The sequence below is a fragment of the Mustela nigripes genome, chromosome 14 (assembly GCF_022355385.1).
Source record: "Mustela nigripes isolate SB6536 chromosome 14, MUSNIG.SB6536, whole genome shotgun sequence".
Classification (NCBI taxonomy): domain Eukaryota; kingdom Metazoa; phylum Chordata; class Mammalia; order Carnivora; family Mustelidae; genus Mustela; species Mustela nigripes.
This window is the reverse complement of record NC_081570.1, coordinates 5,113,450-5,130,758: the sequence shown is the minus strand read 5'-3', so window position 1 is coordinate 5,130,758 and position 17,309 is coordinate 5,113,450. Positions and strand designations below refer to the sequence as shown.

The window sequence follows — 17,309 nt, the reverse complement described above, 5'->3', positions numbered from 1 at the left end:
GGGGGGAAGCAGGCTCCCTGCTGAGCAGAGAGCCCGATGTGGGGCTCGATCTCAGGACCCTGAGATCATGACCTGAGCCAAAGGCAGAGGCTTTAACCCACTGAGCCACCCAGGTGCCCCAAGATTTCATTTTTGATGGCTGCATGATATTGCATTGTAGATATAGACCACATCTTCTTTATCCATTTGTGGACATCTGGGCTCTTTCCATATTTTGGCTATTGTGGACACTGCTTCTATAAACATTGGGGTGCAGGTCCCCTTTCGAGTCCCTACATCTGTGTCTTTGGGGTAAATACCCTGTAGTGCAATTGTTGAGTCGTAGGGTAGTTCTATTTTCAACTTTTTGAGAAACCACCATACTATTTTGCAGAGTGGCTGCGCCAGCTTGCATTCCCACCAACAGTGTGGCAGAGTTCCCCTTCCTCTACAACCTTGCCAACATCTGTCATTTCCTGACTTGTTAATTTTAGCCATTCTGACTGGTGTGAGTGGTGTCTCACTGTGGTTTTGATTTGTATTCCCCTAATGCAGAGCATTTCTTCATGTGTCTTTTGGCCATGTGGATGTCTTTTTTAGAGAAAGGTCTGTCCTCTCTTCTGCCCATTTCTTGATTGGATTATTTGTTCTTTGGGTGTTGAGTTTGATAAGTTCTTTATAGATTTTGGATACTAGCCCTTTATCTGATATGTCATTTGCAAATATCTTCTCCCATTCTGTCCGTTGTCTTTGAGTTTTGTGGACTGTTACCTTCACTGTGCAAAAGATTTTTATCTTGAAGTCCTAATAGTTCATTTTTGCCTTTGTTTCTCTTACCTTTGGAGACCTGTCTAGCAAGAAGTTGCTGTGGCCAAGGTCAGAGAGGCTGCTGCCTGTGTTCTTAAGGATTTTTGATGGATTCCTGTCTCACATTTAGGTCTTTCATCCATGTTGAGTATTTTTTATGAATGGTGTAAGGAAATGGTCCATTTTTGTTCTTCTGCATGTGGCTGTCCAATTTTCCCCACATCATTTGTTGAAGAGACTGTCTTCTTTCCATTGGACATCCTTTCCTGCTTTGTTGAAGATTTGTTGGCCATAGAGTTGAGGGTCCATTTCTGCGTTCTCTTCTGTTCTGTTGATCTGTGTGTCTGTTTTTGTACCAGTACCATACTGTCTCAATGATTACAGCTTTGTAATACAGCTTGAAGTCTAGAACTGTGATGTCACCAGGTTTGGTTGTTTTCAACATTCCTCTGCTATTCAGGGTCTTTCTGGTTCTCATAAATTTTAGGATAATTTGTTCCATCTCTGTGAAAGCAGTTGATGGTATTTTGAGAGGGATTGCACTGAATGTGTAGATTGTTCCAGGTAGCATACAGATTTTAACAATAAGTATTCTTCCAATCCATGAGCATAGAACATTTTTCCATCTCTTTGTGTCTTAATTTCTTTCCTGAGTCTTCTATAGTTTTCTGAGTAGAGATCCTTGCCTCTTTGGTGAGGGTTATTCCTAGGTATCTAATGGTTTTGGGTGCAATTGTAATTGGGAATGACTCCTTAATTTCTCTTTCTTCCGTCTCATTATTAGGGTATAGAAATGCATCTGATTTCCATGCATTCGTTTTATACCCTGCCACTCTGCTGAGTTCCTGTATGAGTTCTAGCAATTTGGGGTGGAGTCTTTTGGGTTTTCCACAGAGTATCATGCCATCAGAGAAGAGTGAGAGTTGACTTCTTCCTTGACAATTTGGATGCCTTTTCTTTTCTTTCATTGTCTGATTGTTGTGACTAGGACTTCTAGTACTAGTGGTGATAGTAGACATCTCTGTGTTGTTTCTGACCTTAGGGGGAAATGAGAGCTTTTCTCCATTGAGAATGATATTCATCGCAGGCTTTTCATATATGGCTTTTATGATATTGAGGTATACTCCCTCTATCCCTACACTGTGAAAAGTTTTAATCAAAAAAGGATGCTATAGTTTGTCAAACACATTTTCTGCATCTATTGAGAGGATCATATGGTTCTTGTCCTTTCTGTTATTGATATAATATATCACATTGACTGATTTGTGGTTGTTGAACTACCCTTGCAGCCCAGGAATAAATCCCACTTGGTCGTGGTGAGTTATCCTTTTAATGTATTGTTGGAGCCAGCTGGCAGAATCTTGGTGAGAATTTTTACATCCGTGCTTATTAAGGATATTGGTCTGTAATACTCCTTTTTGATGGGGTTTTTGTCTGGTTTTGGGTTCAAGGTAATGCTGGCCTCATCAAATGAGTTTGGAAGTTTTCCTTCCATTTCTATTTCTTGAAACAACTTCAGAAGAATAGGTATTAATTCGTTAAATGTTTGATATAATTCCCCTGAGAAGCCATCTAGCCCTGGGCCCTTGTCTGTTGGGAGATTTTTGATGACTGCTTCAATTTCTTTGCTGGTTATGGGTCTGTTCAGGTTTTCAATTTTCCTTTAGTTTTGGTAGTTTATACATCTCTAGGAATGCATCCATTTCTTCCAGAGTGCCTAATTTGTTGGCATATAGTTGCTCATAATACGTTCTTAAAATTGTTTGTATTTCTTTGGTGTTGGTTGTGATTGCTCCTCTTTCATCTGTGATTTTATTTATTTGGGTCCTTTCTCTTTTCTTTTTGATAAGTCTGACTGGAGGTTTATCAATCTTATTCTTTCAAAGAATCAGCTCCTACTTTCCTTGACCTGTTCTACTGTTCCCTTGGTTTCTCTTTCACTGATTTCTGCTCTAATCTTTATTATTTCTCTTCTGCTGAGTTTAGGCTTTATTTGCTGTCCTTTCTCCAGCTCCTTTAGGTGTAGAGTTAGGTTGTGTATTTGAGACCTTGTTTCTTAAGAAAGGCTTGTAATGCCTTGTATATACACTTCCCTCTTATATACAATGCCTTGTATATACACTTCCCTCTTAGGACCACCTTTGCTGCATCCAAAAGATTTTGAACAGTTGTGTTTTCATTTTCATTTGTTTCCATGAATTTTTAAAAATTCTTCTTTAATTTCCTGGTTGACACATTCATTCTTTAGTAGGATGCTCTTTAGCCTCCATGTATTTGAGTTCTTTCCTAATTTCCTCTTGTAATTGAGTTCCAGTTTCAGCACTGTGGTCCAAAAATATGCAGGAAATGATCCTAATCTTTTGGTACCAGTTGAAGACCTGATTTGTGACCAAGTGTGTGATCAATTCTGGAGAATGTTCCATGTGCACTTAAAAAGAATGTATATTCTGTTGCTTTAGGATAGAATGTTCTGAATGTATCTGTGGAGTCCATCTGGTCCAGTGTGGCATTCAAAGCCCTTATTTCCTTGTTAATCATTGACAGATTTCATTTTAATTGTTACCAATTATTTGCATTTATTTATTTTCACTAAATTTAACTTATTTTCAATAAATTCTTACAACTATTATTACAACAGCAGGCATATAAAACTTCATCAACCTAGCAAATAAGTTGGTTTCCTTTTTCTGCTTTTCTTTATACTCTTTGTGCACTTGTATATATATTTTACAGAGTTGTAATACTCAATATGTATATTGAGTATTTATTAAAATCTTACTGTAAATATTTTAGCTTTGTAGATTTTTCCAAAATGTTTTTATCTTTGAACTAATTTTTCAAATATGTAATATATTCATGGGGTTCAAAAATCAACAAGCTTTGAAAAAGCAGTCATTAAATCCTCCCCACTCCTTGCCTACTATATGCCTAGTTCTTCTTTATTTTCACCACAGAAAACCATTTCTTTTATATCTTTATCTATCAGTCCACTTTCTTATGTACCTATAAAGAAGTAAGAATATAGATTTTTTACCCCAAAGGCATGTAATATGTACATTATCTATAGCGGTTTTTTTTTTTCCACTTAATGCTATCCTTTCTACCAGTTCAATGACAGCTATCTTATACTTTTTCTGTATCATAGGCTTCCATTTCTTGTGTATACCATAATTTATTCAAGTAAACACCTGTAGACAGACTTTGAGTTGCTTCTAAATATTACTTCTCCCCAGTACAAGAGGCTTCATGGTGGACACAGTGGCTTCCCCACAACATCCCTTCCACCTCTCCCCTCTGTGCAGTATCCAGGCAGCATGGATGTGCCTGGCCCCACTCCACTTCCAGAAGTGCACTCTGATTCATTTAAATCAACACAGCACAGCCAAGATGGAGTAACAGGGACTGGATTTACCCTCCTGCCTGAACCAACTAAGAAAATGGACAAAACATGTGAACCAGTAAGTTCCAAGACATTGAACATCAGTGAACAACGGAGAGTGACCCCTGGGGGGAGGCAAACGTGTTGAGCCCTGGGGCTGCCCCAGCCTACTGCCTTGAGAGTTTCTGAGATACAGGATGGGGAAACCAGGTGAAGCCTGTGAACCCCATTAGTTGACAAGGCAAAGCCGAGAGTCTGGTTGGTGGCTAGAGTTTTGAGGGAAGAGTACTGGGGAGGAGAGCTGCAGATAGCGGGCTCCACACAGCCAGACAGAACCCCCTGGTGTATTCACCAGTGTACTCATGGGAGAAGGAACAATCACCGAAGCTCACACTATATGGAGAATAGCCCGGGCTCCCCTCAGCCAGACTGAAAATCTCCTAACTCATGGGGCACTGAGTACAGTACTCCAAAGGAACTTGCCTCGGTAGCAGACAATAATTAGCCACTGACTACACACTGCTCTGGTTCTGCCTAACAAATTTGAAAAGCAAAGCCTGAAAGGAATGATTTGTTTCCAAGTAACTTAGCTGGGTCCCAGAATAAAGCTCGTCCATATTTATGGGAATGGATACTCATCAGCACCCATTCACAATATCTGGCATCCAATCCAAAACTGCCAGGCATGCAAATAAGCAAGGAAAATAAAACCCATAAGACAGAAAAAAGTTGGTCAACGCCTTGGGACTAGCAGAGATGTCAGAATCAGAGACATGGACATTAGGAATTACTATACTGCACTCCACACTGCTAGAGAGAAGATCAATCGTGTCAGAGACATGGAAGATGTAACAAAAGAAAAGGCCTGAACAGAACTTCTCAAAGTGAAAACTATAATACCTGAGATGAGAAATACACTGAATGGAAATCCAAGTGACAGATACCGCATTAGAAAAGATTCGCGAACTTGAAGACCCAGCAGGAGCCTATCCAAAATCAAATTTAGGGGGGGAGAAAAAAGACTGGGAAACTGAACCCAGTGTCAGTGGACTGTGGAACAACCACAGGCAGCCTATATGCATGTAACTTTAGTCGCAGGAAAAGAGGAGAGAGAGCAGTACTGGAAAAAATTGGGAGGGAAAACTTTCAATTTGCTGGAAATTGTAAACCTACAAATCCAAGAAGCTCAATGAACCAGGACAGGGTATCTTGGCATATCATACTCAAACTGTGCAAATCAGTGATAAAGAGAACATCTGGCTCAGTGGTTAAGTGTCTGCCTTCAGCTCAGGTCATGATCCCAGGGTCATGATCACATGTTGAGCTCCCTGCTCAGCGGGGTGCCTGCTGCTTCCCGTTCGTACACTTGTTCTCGAGCACTTGCTTTCTCTCTCTGGCAGGTAAAATCTTAACAAAAAAAGGAGAGAACCTCTTACAAGTAGCCAGAGAGAAGCCACGCTGCAAGTAAACCATGGATAGCAGATTTCATTGAAAACAGGGCATTGCGAAGCAGCGGAGCAACATCTTTAAAGTACTGAAAGGTGAAATTGCCAACTAGAATTCTATGCTCTGCCAGCAAACCTTTACACCACGAAGGGACAGCAAAGACATTTTCAGACACACGAAAACAGAAAGGCTTCACTACCACTAGACCCATGGGACAAGAAGTAGTTAAGAAACTCAGGCAGGGAGAAGGAGAATGATCTCAGGTGAGTCTACAAAACAGAATGAAACCACTGGAAGAGGTAACTACATGGGTAAACAGTTGCAGAAATAACCACTACCTACACAAGAATGACAGCAGCGTAGGGCGGGACTTACAACATATGTAGAAGGAAAACACAAGCCAACAAACAAATGCCAGAAGGGGGAAGCAGAAGTACCCTATTGTTGGGTTTTTGTACCATACATGAAATGATATAATATTTCCAGAAGGTGGGCTGTGAACAATCGAATGTGTACACCAGGAGCACCAAGGCAACTACTAAAACAAAGCCCACTCTAAATATTAACATACCCAGGTCAAAAGTAAAAAGGAGGAAAAGATGTAACATGCTGGCACTAATTTAAAAAAAATGCTAGAGTGAATACATTAATACAAGACAATGTATTTTATTTTAATTTTTTTTAAAAAAGATTTTATTTATTTACTGAGGGGAGAAGCAGAGGGAGAGGGAGAAGCAGGTTCCCCATGGAGCAGGGACCCTGATGCAGGGCTCAATCCCAGACTCTGAGATCATGACCTGAGTCAAAGGCAGATGCTTAAATTATTGAGCCCTGAATGCACGCAGACAAAGTATATTTTAGGGCAGAGAATATACAAGGGATAAAGAAGGTCATTTCACAAGAAAAAAAGGCCAATTCATCAAGAAGACATGACACTTCTAAACATCTGTGCACAAAATAAGAATGCTTTCAAAATGCATGAAGCAAAAACCAGCAGTACCACAAGAAGAAATAGACAAATCCACAGTTAAGGTCAGAGATCTCTGTTCTTCTGAAGCAGAACAAGTACTGAGAAAATTAGTAAGGACAGACAGGACCTGAACAACAGTATCAACCACCCTGACTTAGTTTACACAGAGAACATTCAACCCAACAGCAGCAGAATAAACGTTCTTCCCAGTGTGCACAGAACAGTCATCCAGAGAAACCATATCACAGACATAAAACAAGTCTTGACAAATATAGAAAAATTCGGGTTCTGTATTTTCTCTGACCACAATGCGATTAAATTAGAAATCAGTAACAGAGCCGTGGAAAACCCCCAAATCTTGGTGCTGAAGTAATGTATGATAAAAAACAAAGCCAGAGACACGTGATGATGAGTGATTTCAAAGGAGACAGCTGGGGGTAGTAGACAGTATCAGAACACGATGAAAATGACACAATCCATCAAAATGTATGGGATGCAGATTTTAATTTACATTAAACTCCAGTAGGAAAAAAAAATGTCTGACATCTGATTATTCCAGTTGAAAAACTGGAGAAGAAGAGGAAGATAAAAGCAAAGTAAGCAGAAGAAAGGAAATAACAAAGATCAGAGCAGACGTCAGTGACGCAGCAAACAGAAAAACAATGAACAAAGCCAGTGCAATCGTAAGCCTGTGCTTTGAGAAGTCCAATCAAATCAATCAGACTCCAGCCAGACAGATCAGGGGAAAGAGAAAAGAAAGACAGAAGGGGCCAACCTCAGAAATGACAGAGGAGCATCATTAGAGATCTAACAGGTATCAAAAGAAGAATAAGGGAACATCATGAACACTTTTATTCCAATAAACCTAACAACATAGACAAAATACACCAATTCTTTGAAAGACACAAACTAAGTTCATTCAACAAACAGAAACCCTGAACAGCCCTGTGTCTACGGCAGAAACTGAATCTGCTGTTCAACACTTGGCCAGGAAAACTCTAACCCCACATGGCTTCACGGATTCCTAGTCATTTTAAATTTGAGACCTATGACAGCCCAACATATTCTATATCTCAGCGAACGCATCGTGAGCGCTTGAGAAGAATGAGTATTGTTCAAGTATCGGGTACTGTGTTCTCTCAGGTCAATTAGTCAATGTCGTTGACAGCATCGCTCAGATCATCTGCTTTACTCATTTTCTGTCCAGATTTTTTAAAATTTTACTTAACTGTCTAGATGTTTTATCAACTGTGCAGAAGGGGTGTAACATTCCTCAACTATGGTTATGGAAAGTCTATTTCTTTCTTTAACTCTATTTTTACCTCCTATCTTGGAAGCTTCGTTATTAGCAAATATGTATAATATATTTGGATTGCCGTGTCTCCCCAGTGAACAGTTTGCCACCACGAAAGGTCTCTGGGAAGACCCTGTCTTAAAGTCTGAATCATACGGGCTCGCCAGCCTTCTTAAGCTTCTCATTTGTGTTGTGCTTCTTTCCCCTTTTGTTCTCAATCCATTTGTGGATTTTTATTTAAGCTGTAATTCCCCCACTGTATTCGGCTGGGTCTTTTCTTTTCTTTTTTTAATCTGTTCTGACAATTTCTGCCTTTTAATGGGAGTAGACATAGCCGGGTTTAGAGTGATTATTATTCGTTTGACATACGCCCTCTGGTGGTCATGGCTGTTGCTCTCTTCCTCCTTTTCTGCCCTTCTTTTGTGTGTTCATTATTTTTTCTTAGAGCGAGCACGCATGTGAGTGGGGCGTCAGAGGGGGAAGAGAGAGGAGGGAGAGAGAACCTCAAGCAGGGTCCACACCCAGTGCAGAGCTTGACCCCATGACCCTGAGATCACGACCTGAACTGAAACCAAGAGTCGGATGCTTAATTGACTGAGCCGCCTAGGTTTGGGTATTTCTTAAAATCACACATTATCTCCTGGCTTTATTTCACACTCCAACTTGACCCTACTACAGATTCAAAAATATGTGTTAATGGAATGGTTTCTGGGGGCTACTTATTAATGTCGGATTCCCTACTCTGCCACTCATCTGCTGTTTGAGTTTGGGCAAGTTAAGGGATTTAACCTGTTTATGCCCTAACTGCTCTGTATACATAATGGAGATCATGACTGGCAGGGAAATGTATATGTGGTCAAAGTCCTCAGACCCCATTTATAAGTAGAGTCACGGCGTAAGCTACAGGAATATAAACTTTCCAGAAAGCAGAAGTCATATGAATACTCTACAGATCTCCTGATTCTGTTTACTGTCCTTGGAATAAAGAGGTGGCACCACCGATGCTGTGACTGGTTTAGATCTGGAGAAACAATTATCAGTAAATATTCCCTGAAATGAAAGCTTAAAGACTTCAGTATGAGTTCTTTCAAAATGGTAATATATACCACAGTACAAAACGTTTAAAGGCATAATCAAACAAATCTTTCCCTGCTGGATGAGACCCACCTCGTACGGACTAGCACGGGCAGTGTATGTCCACATGGGAGTTGAAAGTATTAAGTGACACTAAAAAATGTGCATCTTCCCCTTCCTGAGGGACAAGCTTAGCTCTGATAGAACTATTTTCAGTTTATTAGAAACATAATCTAATCTCCCAACAGCTGTGCCTCCAGCGTCTTCCCACCGACCCCCAGCCCACACGTCAATACTATACTCGCCATCTCCGAGGGTCAGTGTGAGGATTAAGGGAGTTAATTCCTATGAAGGACTTGGGAGAGATGGCGGCACAGAGTAACAGTTCCACGTGTGTTGACGATCTGCCACTGAAGACTAGTAAAGGAACTGAAAAACCTGATTTAACACTTTTGTCACCAGCTCTTGTCCACCAAATTGTTATAATGACAAAGTCAAAGGATGGGAGGCAGTAAAAAGGAACAAAAAGAAGACATCAGAGTAATTTACCAAGTCATTATGTTATTGAAAGATTTTAAACACACCCTCCTCATTATCACCAGGCCAATAGGAAAATGTGGATGTATACTGGTCAATCTAGTCACAACCACAGAGTCTGACAAGGACACCTTCTTTCAAGGGCAGCAACAAAGTGACCTAATGCAGCCCCACAGGAAACTTCATTAGTGATGGTTAACACTGAGGACTTACTACTATGTTATCAGGTACTGTTTCTAAGTGCTTCCCACACATCAGCTGATGTGACAACAAATGACAATGACTTAGAAATACAGTCCCAACTATGTAACCAATATAAACATGACGGTATTTCCAAAAGTTCTTTAACTGAGTCAAAGAAAGGAAAATGTAATTATAATTTAGAAGTTATTCCTAAGTAACTGATGTTAAGGGCTTCCGTTTTCTCACGGTAGTGTAATTCCCGCCCAGTGTACTTGAGAGCAGAAGGTGAATGCAGCACCTGTCTCTGGTGGTGGGGCAGGAATGAGCGTGCTGCGGTAGCTGCACTGGTTCAGGCCAGAGCCCAGGCTAAGTGCCATGGGGGCCAGGGTCCTCGGAGTACCTCCTGCAGCGAGTGCGGGCCGCCCGGTGGTCGGCATCTCCAGGTTGGCTATGGCTGGGATCTGAGACACCACTGGGGGCACAAGAGAAAGTCACAATGAAAAGAAGAATCCCCATAGGAAATTTACAATGAAGACTCAATTGGCAGATGTTTGTGACTGACGAGCTAAAACTTCTTGGCCATAAAAGAGCCATAAGAAACTTAACCTCATTTGTGATTAATGAAATAAGATAAAAATTTAGAAACAGAAAGGGATGGCTTGTAATCATCCTCTATCGAGGAGGGCATTTGTGTTACCATGCAAGTCTTCAGCATCATTTGGCTTGTGGTTGTGTCTGTCTTTTTCGGAGGATGAAGAGGTTGTATTGGTACAGGATATGCACTTTCTTTTCAAAGCTGGAATGTTGTAGCTCTTCAGGTATCTGCAACAACAGAATTAGATCACGCATGCCTGCCTGTCCCCTAACTCTGCCACTTCCCACATTTCTGCTTTTCTCACACTTCTGTGTGGGTACTTTGTACTCTCATATTTAATGAGGTCTTCCCTGACCATCCCAGCCTCAATCACTGTCCTGTCGTATCTCTTTTACTGTGACCTTGTATTGATCTCCAAATCTTGCTTCATTTAATTTTTATGATCAAGGTCTTTTCTTCTCCACCATGCCATTGCTCCTTCAAAGAAGGGCTCCATCTTCTAATTTTTTGCAGCCCTTGAAATGTTCAGTTTATTATAAACTATATGTAAGTAGGCACTCCATAAATATCTAGTGACTTAAGAGTGAAAAATCAAGACAACCAGTAATAAAAGGGATGTTTTATTGCTACGATGATGTATACTTTTAGAAAACGGACATGTTCTCAACACTCATGTCTCACACCTGATAACACTGTCAATGCAGTTTATTTGCTGGTGTGATGGGTTATGCTGGTCTTTTCTCCAATCTTCATAAGACTCCAGGGGCATACTATTGTTTTTTAATGTCTGGAAGGTAGATGAGGCCTTCTGCTCATCTGAAACAGAAGAAAAGGATGTGTAATTAAAAACATTATATACCTGGGGTGCTCAGGTGGCTCAGTTGTAAAGCGTCTGCCTTCGGCTCAGGTCAAGATCCCAGGGTCCTGGGACTGAGTCTGGAATTGGGTTCCCTGCTCAGCAGGAAGCCTGCATCTCCCTCTCCCACGCCCTCTGCTCATGTTCTCTCTCTCGCTGTGTCTCTGTCAAATAAGTAAATAAAATCTCTAAAAAATCTATTACATATGTAAGAATTTACCCAACAAAGCTAGATCAGGTCCTTTAGCATTATACATTCAAGAGAATAATATGTAGCTATTAAAGACGAACTCAGCTCTAAAAAAAAAATGCACCAATACAGAAAGATATCCATATGGAATGATTAAATTAATGTGTTTTGTTTTTTTTTTTTAACAAAAAAGGAGTGAATCAGTTGTTTCAGCAAAGATCAATAGTAAAACTATCAGGTGGAAGGCTAATGAGGACTTCACGATACTGAGCTGACACTACCTGCCAAGTGACCGATGGTGGCCTTACCGGGGTTGGGGTGACCAGACAGAGTGAAGTGCAAGGCAGTGCCCTCCAGACCTGTGTCCAACAGGACTTTCTGCAGTGACAGAAACGCCCTGCATCTGTGCTGCCCTGCACCGTGGCCACCAACATCACAGGTGGCCATTAAGCACTCGCAATGTGGCTTCAGCAACTGAGCAACTAAATTTTAAGATTTATCTATCTGTAACTAATTTGAATTTAGTGTGTGGCTAGTAGCTACCATACTGGACAGAGTGGGTACAGAGAGAAGACACAAGGCCTCAGGTTGGAACTGTGACAAACTTAAATCTTGTGTGGAGAACGACAAGCCAAGAATGGAGGCTGAAAAAGCGCATGGAGAAAGGTAAGAGAGAGCCCGCCAACATGGCGTCATGGAAATCAAGACGGGGAAACTGGGTCAAGGAATGAGGAACCAGTTACGTCAAACACTGCTGAGAAGCTGACTTAGCTACCATTGTTGCTGTTAGTGAAGGTCATCTTAGCTGCCTGGCAGATGCTGCTTCACTTCCAGAGGGGATTACAGAAAAAGGCCTGTTTAACTGTCACTTGTTAACTTTTTTTAAAGATTTTATTTATTTATTTGACACATACACCCATATAGGCAGAGAAAGAGGGAGAAGCAGGCTTCCCACTGAGCAGGGAGCCCGATGTGGGGCTCGATCCCAGGACTCTGGGATCATGACCTGAACTGAAGGCAGTTGCTTAACCAATAGAGCCACCCAGGCGCCCCAAACTTCTATACTTAAAAAGATTATCTTTAAGATAATAAAAATAGGGGTCTTCAATTTATGACCCTGAGATCAAGAGTCACACACTCCACCAACTGAGCCAGCCAGGAGCTCCTATACTTTTAATTTCTACATAATTTCAGCCTTGAAGAGGGTTACAGAAAGAGTAGAGTTCCCGTATACCCCCCACCCTGCTTCTACCGATGTAACACCTTACAGAACTATTACCAGAACAAAGAAAACTAAGAAATGGAAGGGGAAACTAGCTTCTCTGTGAAATTTTCCACTCCAGGGTCCAACCTGGGGGTCTCACAGTGATTTCAGTTGTCAGTGTGTCTTTCCCGACCTCAACTCTTGTGAAGAGTGCAGGAAAGGAATTCTGTGGAAATGCCCCTCAACCTGAGTTGCCCTGATGTTCTATCATGATGAGTCTGAGGCCTTGCCTCTTGGGGAAGAGTCCCACAGAGGTGCTGTGCCCTTCTCAGTACCTCACGCCAAGGGGACATGACCTTGACATGTTCACTGCTGGTGTGTCAGCCTTGATCACTGGTTAAGGTCTGTCTGCCAGGTTTCTTCCACATAAAGTTACTATTTTACATGTAATACATGATGTAAACAATAAATGTTTCAAAGTCACGCTTTGAGGCCATGCAGGCTTTCTCTTACACTTTCACCTACTGGTGAATGGATTTAATGCCACCAAACTGTACATTTAAAAATGGTTAAAGATCGGTTACATACATCCATTCACTGTTGAATGACATCTAGGTTGTTTCCAATTTGGGATGAGTGTGAACAACTGTGATAAACATACACAGACAAGTTCATGTGTGAATTTGAGTTCTTCTTTTACCTGAGTAAATAAGAATGGAATTGCGGAGTCATACGGTAAGAGTATGTTTAATTTATAAGAAACTGCCAAACTTTTTTTTTTTTTAAGATTTTACTTATTTGTCAGAGAAAGAGAGTGTGCACAAGCAGGTAGAGTGGCAGGCAGAGGGAGAGAGAGAAGCAGGCTCCCCACTGAGCAAGGAGCCTGATGTGGGACTCGATCCCAGGACCCTAGGATCATGACCTGAGCCAAAGACAGATGCTTAACCAACTGAGCCACCCAAGTGTCCCAAAAACTGCCAAACTTTTTAAAGAGGATGTACAATTCCACACTGCCTTCAGCACTGCCTGGGGGCTCTGGTTCCTCCGCATTCTTGCCAGAACTTGGTATTCCCAGTATTTTTTCTTTTACTTTTAGCCATTCTAATGGGTGTGTGAAGGTATCTCATGTGTTTGTTTGTTTTTTAAGATTTTACTATTTGAGAGAGAGAGCATTAAAGGAGAGGTCAGCAGGAGAAGCAGACTCCCCAATGAGCAGGGAGCCCAACTCAGGACTCAATCTCGGGACTCCAGAATCATGACCTGAGCCGAAGGCAGTCACTCAACCCGCTGAGCCACCCAGGTGCCCCTCTCATGTGGTGTTAACTTCTTAACAACTGAAATTGAGTGTTGTTTCCCATGCTATTTGCCATCTGTGTGTACTTCACTGGAAAAGTGTTAGGTCTCTTGACCATTTTTTGAATGGATTATCTACTCATTGTTAAATGTTGACAGTTTTTTTAAGTATTCAGGATATGAATTTTATCTATAACTTGTAAATATTGTCTTTTCATTGTCTTACCAACATCTTTCAAGACATCTTTAATTTTATCTATAACTTGTAAATATTGTCTTACCAATGTCTTTCAAGAAGTTTTTAATTTTTATAAAGTCCACTTCATCAATTTTTTTATGGATCACACTTTTGATGTCGGATCTAAAACCTTTTTGCCAAACCTAAGATCACAAAGGTTTTCTCCTAGGTTTTCTTCTAGAAGTTTGTAGTTTTAAGTTTTATATTTAGGTCTATGACCAATTTTGAGTTAACTTTTGTATAACATGTGAGCAGTATGCTGAGGTTTATTTTTTACATATGTGGATATCTCATTTTACATATGTGGATATCTCATTGTTCAGTAGCATTTTTTTTTTTTTTTTTTGAAAAGCTACCTTTTGTCCATTGATTTGATCTTGCACCTCAAAAACTGACTGTATTTGTGCAGGTCTGTTTTGGAACTCTCTCATCTGTCCACTGATCTTTTCACCAGTGTCACATTGTCTTAACTACAGTAGCTTCATGGTTAAGTCCTGAAATCAGAGAAAGTGAGTCCTCCAACACTGTTACTCTTTTTCAAAATGGTTTTGGCTGTTTTAGTTTCTTTTTTTTTTCCCCCATAGAAGTTTGGGGATCCATCTGATGATACTTATTCATAAACAAAATCCTGCTGAGAGTGTACTTAGAATTTCTGACATTAAATGTACAGATCAAACTGGGGAGAACTGATAATATTGTGTATTCCAAACCATGAACAGGATATATCTTTTCATTTACTTAGTACTTTTTATTTTGAAGTTTTTCTTTTTATCAGTGTCTTGAAGTTTTCTGCATATGGATTGTTCCACATATTCTGTTGGATTTTTTATATAAGTATTTTATATAGTTTAATTAAAAATTTACATAGTAGTTTAATTAAAAAAATTCTGTTCCAATTGTTCCTTGTTAGTACATAGAACTTTAACTGGTCTTATATGTTGACCATGTATTTATAACCTTGCTAAAGTCAGTAGAAGCTTTCTTATAGATTCTTTGGAATTTTTCTGTTAGACAATCCTGTCATCTGCAAATAGAGTTTTATTTTTTCCTTTCCAATCTGTTATGTCTTTTATTTCTCTTGTCTATTGCACTGCAGGACTTTCAGTTTGATGTTAAGATGTGGTTAGTGGATACCCTTCACCTATTCTCCAGGTTAGGGTGGAAGCATTCTCTCACCATCAAGCATAATGTTAGCTATAGGTTTTTTGTAGATTCCTTTTTTGTTAGGTTAATGAAATCCCTTTTCCACTTCTAATTTTTGAGCATTTATCATGTGTGGGTGTTCAATTTGTCACATGCTTTTTCTCCATCTATTAAAATAACCTGTTGGGTTTGTCTTTTTTAATTCTATTAATATGGTCAATAAATGTAGCTGACTTTCACATAATGGACCAGCCTTGCATTCCTAGGATAACTCTTACTTGGTTGTAATATATTTCTCCTTTTTATACATTACTGGTTTTGATTTGGTGATATGTAACTGGGGATTTTACAAATATGTTGGCAATGGATCCTGGTCTGTAGTTTTCTTGAACTGTATTTATCTTGTTTCAGTATTAAGGTAATAATGGGCTCATAAAAGGAGTCTGGGAGTTTCCTTTTCAAACTGCCTTCTTCTATTTTCTTCTGTCTTCTATTTTCTGAAAAAGATTATGTAAAAACTGGCATTATTTCTTCCTTGAATGTTTGATAGAATTCTCCAGTGAAACCAACTGGGCCTAGAGTTTTCTTTTGGGAAAGTATTTAACTTCAATTCCATATCTGTAGTAGATATGTCTATTCTAGCGGTTTCTTTTTCACTGAGTTGATAGGTTCTTTAAGTTATTTAATAGACCAAAGTGATAGGAATAGAGTAGTTTGTAGTCCCTTTAACACCTACAGGGTCTTTCATTCCCAATAGTGGGGATTTCTGTCTTCTTTTCTTATTCAGTATGGCTAAAGTTTTGTTAATTTTATCAGCTCTCAATTTCATTAATTTTCTCTTAATGATTTCTGCTCTCAATTCCATTGACATTTGGTTTTTATGATTTCTTTCCTTCTGCTGTCCTTGGATTTAAGTTGCTCTTCTTGCTCTTGTTTCTTAAGGAGGAAGCTTAGATTATTGATTTGAAACCTTTCTTCTTTTTCCCATAAAGCCACTTAATGCTACATAAATCTCCCTTTAAGCACTGTTTTAGCTGTATTCCACAAATTTGTTGTTGTTGTTTTCAATTCATTCTTTTCAAAATGTTTTTACTTCCCTTAAGGCCTTGACCTGTGGGTCATTCAGAGGTATGGTCTTTAATTTCCAAACATATGGCATTTTCTAGATAAACCTTCCTGTTACTGATTTCTAGTTTAATCCATTAGGTCAGAGAATATATTTGGTCTGATTTATATTTTTAAAAAATTGCTAAGGCTTGTATGATGGCCCAGAATAAGGACTATTTTGATAATGGTCCATCTGCCCTTGGAAAAAATAAGCATCGCATTGTCAGTTGAGGTGTTCCATAAAGGTCCATTACACCAATCTTGTTGACAGCAGTGTTCAGGTCTTCTGCATCTTTACTGATCTTCTGTCCACTTGTTTTATCAATTACAGAGAGAGGTGAATTATAGTCTCTAATACCACTACAGATTTATTTTTCAAAGTCTTCATCAGTGTTTACAACTCATGTATTTTGAAGCTCTGGTGGTCAGTGCATAAACTTTTAGAACGGTTACATGCTCTCAGATAATCAACCCCTCTGTTGTCATGCAATATCCCTGAAACCCTGATAATGTTGCTTGTCCTAAAGTCTACACTACCTCATATGAATACAGCTTTCCAGCTTTCTTTGGATTCCTGTTAGTATGCATATCTTTTCTAAGCTTTTGCTTTTACCCTATGTTTTTATTTGCAAAATGGGTTCTTGCAGATACTATGCAGCTGCCTCTTATTTTTTTTTTTCATACAATTGACAATTTGAGTCTCCCAGCTGGTACACTGAGAACATTCACATTCAATGTGATTACTGAAACAACGGAATTAAAATATGCCACTTTGTTAGCAGTTTTCCATTTATTTCATCTGGGTGTTTATTTTCTACCTCGTTTTGTATTGAATGTTTTAAATTCCACTTTATCTCCTCCTGACATTATTTATACTTCTTTAGAAATCAGTTCTAATGATTGTTCTAAAGTTCACAACATATACCTGTAAGGACTCTTAATTCAACATTTGACTTCTGGTGTAAGGATTCCATAGCAGCACATTCCCAGTGCCTCTCCCGATCCTTCTAGAGC

The 17,309-nt window shown here is 39.6% G+C and overlaps 1 protein-coding gene across 1 annotated transcript in view; it reads right to left on the bottom strand.

Moving 5' to 3' along the window:
- The window catches only part of PER3 (period circadian regulator 3), a 60,768-nt gene that overhangs the window by 18,056 nt on the left and 25,403 nt on the right, over positions 1-17,309 (bottom strand). The window contains 3 exon segments of the mRNA XM_059376296.1: positions 9,968-10,141; positions 10,367-10,491; positions 10,948-11,080. Coding sequence (XP_059232279.1) covers positions 9,968-10,141; positions 10,367-10,491; positions 10,948-11,080 — 432 coding nt within the window.